Source organism: Penaeus japonicus, unplaced genomic scaffold (assembly GCF_977035675.1).
Source record: "Penaeus japonicus unplaced genomic scaffold, GWHDUDI00000001_assembly GWHDUDI00000017, whole genome shotgun sequence".
Taxonomy (NCBI): domain Eukaryota; kingdom Metazoa; phylum Arthropoda; class Malacostraca; order Decapoda; family Penaeidae; genus Penaeus; species Penaeus japonicus.
The window spans coordinates 15,917,715-15,920,214 of NW_028234419.1; the positions used below are offsets into that span (position 1 = coordinate 15,917,715).

The 2,500-nt window shown below is 32.0% G+C and overlaps 1 protein-coding gene across 1 annotated transcript in view; it reads left to right on the forward strand.

The window, feature by feature from the left end:
- Positions 1-658, forward strand: part of LOC122265678 (cuticle protein AMP1A-like) — a 1,021-nt gene extending 363 nt beyond the window's left edge. Inside the window, exons 2-3 of the mRNA XM_086546042.1 lie at positions 1-169; positions 414-658. The exon at positions 1-169 is cut by the window's left edge and continues 31 nt beyond it. Coding sequence (XP_086402168.1) covers positions 1-169; positions 414-582 — 338 coding nt within the window. The 3' untranslated portion in view covers positions 583-658. The remainder of the gene's footprint in view (positions 170-413) is intronic.
- Positions 659-2,500: the final 1,842 nt, after the last annotated feature.

Consider the following 2,500-nt stretch of genomic DNA (forward strand, 5'->3'; position numbering starts at 1 on the left):
TTGCCACTCCTCAGTTCGATGATCGAGTAGTCGCCCTCCTTCGCGATGACCGCGTAGCCAACGAAGACGGCACCTTCTCCTACGCCCTGGAAGCCGACAACGGCATCAACACAGCCGTTGCTGGAGTTGTTGGATCTGCCGGTCAGATCAACCAGGAGGGATCTTACACGTAAGTGATGAGAACGATTAAAGGCAATCATCACGTGATTTGCAAAGTGCCAGACATATTCCTAAGACAATACAGACAAGTAGATCCGTCTTATATTAACTTATCTTGTATCAAACACATAGACTTCAAACTGAATTGGAAAAATCTTCGTAGTTTGTACAGACCATCCTTTTTTCTGCTTGGTGTTTTTATTTGCATGGGGAAATATTTTACTAAAATGTACTAATTGATTTGATCTTTTCAGCTACACTCTTGCGGACGGTACCCAGGCTGTTGTCACTTTCGTGGCCAACGAGAACGGCTTCCAACCCCAGTCCAACATCCTGCCCACTCCCCATCCTCTTCCTGCCCACGTCTATGAGCTGTTGGAAATCGCTGAGCGTCAACGCGCTGCGGGCATCGTTTTTAACTAAGGGAATGAGACAAAGTAACAATTTGAATGTGTGGAAAGGATATGAAAGCCAATAGAATAAAGTTTACGATAAATCTTGTGATCATATTAATTTTGTCCAAAACAACAACAACATAGAAACACAATAAACAAGGATTCCCTTCTCGTTTGAAACGAAATCATTTGATTACATGTGATTTTCTCTGCTTTGTAAATATACGAGTCACAGGAAATACAAAATAATTGATATTTTCATATGATTGAGCCTTAATTGCATTGGTATAGTCTACATGTTGCAATCTTTCTTTCATCTTACTTTACTAATATGTAAATTGGGACGTCTCTGTGATCAATATGTCTCGGATTGTTGCCTTAACCGTCCTATATAGTCTTTGACAATGTCCAAGGTATCTAGTATCAATGCTCTCCTAATTTATAATAAGAGTTGGATAACTATTGGGGTATATAATTCACCTCACAAACTACTTGCTAATTGAAGAGAAACATATCCATCCAACAGACAAAAAATTGTTGTAACATGGCAAGCCTTTTGTCCCCGGATGATGTGACTAACAAAGCATTAGATCCTTAGTCTAGTCCATCAATAACGATATTTGCAACTAACTACATCTATGGTATGTTATGACACAGTTGTAGTCTAGCGTAATTTTAAATCCTTCTGTTCTGGGTATTAATCTAAAACATTTTTAGATAGACTTTATGAAACACTAAAAGATCGGAAAAAGTTTCAAGGGCTACTTGTGGGGCAATTTATTCATACAATGTCATCGAAAAGTGAAAAAAGAGGCACGCGTGATAATAGAGCTCAGTTCACAATTTCGCCGTTTGAATATTTCATTTTAAAGATTAGACTATGAAACAATATTAATACTAGGTTTAATTTCCTTATAAACTGATCAAATAAGCAAACTATTTCTTGGATTATGATACGAAGGGGATTGTAAATATGTCAAAGAGAAAGGAAAAGTGGAGATTTCATAGAAAATGATCCATCATATACACTAACAAATGCAAATGAGAGAATATACTCACAAAACGAAACATTCCAAGATCTTAGGTTGTATTAATTACCTGTACCCTATGTCTCCGTTTCGGTTATATATATATATATATATATATATATATATATATATATATATATATATATATACTGTATATACATATACCACAATATTCTAAGTATCTGTTTGTCTATAATCATCTATACCAAATTATACGCAATCACACACACATATGTATGTACAAACACAGCTCAGACACAACACACACCATATTACATATATATGTGTGCGTGATTGCGAATATAATTTGTATTTTGTACATTTCTGTATATACAAACTTATCCAATATATATTTGTATTATTATATACAACTATATGTATATGTTTGTATAAACATAAAACTCATAAATATAATATTATATTATGTATATATATGTACACTACAACATATAAAATATATATATTATATATATATTATCATCATCATATATATATCCAAATATATATGTTTGTATACTACATCATATACAGATATATACACAATCCACACACACCCAAATGTCTGTACACACACACACACACACCACACACACACCCACACACAACATATATATATTATATATTATATATATATATTCTACGGGTTATATATCTCATAATATATATATATATATAACTATATTATACACCACACACACCTGTGTATAACTATTTTCTCATATTATATATATCTATATATATATCACTATCAATATATATAATTCTAATATATATACATATATTCTGTATATGTATATATTATATCATATATACCGGTATATATACATATATGTAACATTATTAACTTGTATATACATATAATATTATATGGTAATAAATATATATATATCTAACCATTATTAACTACACATACATAGA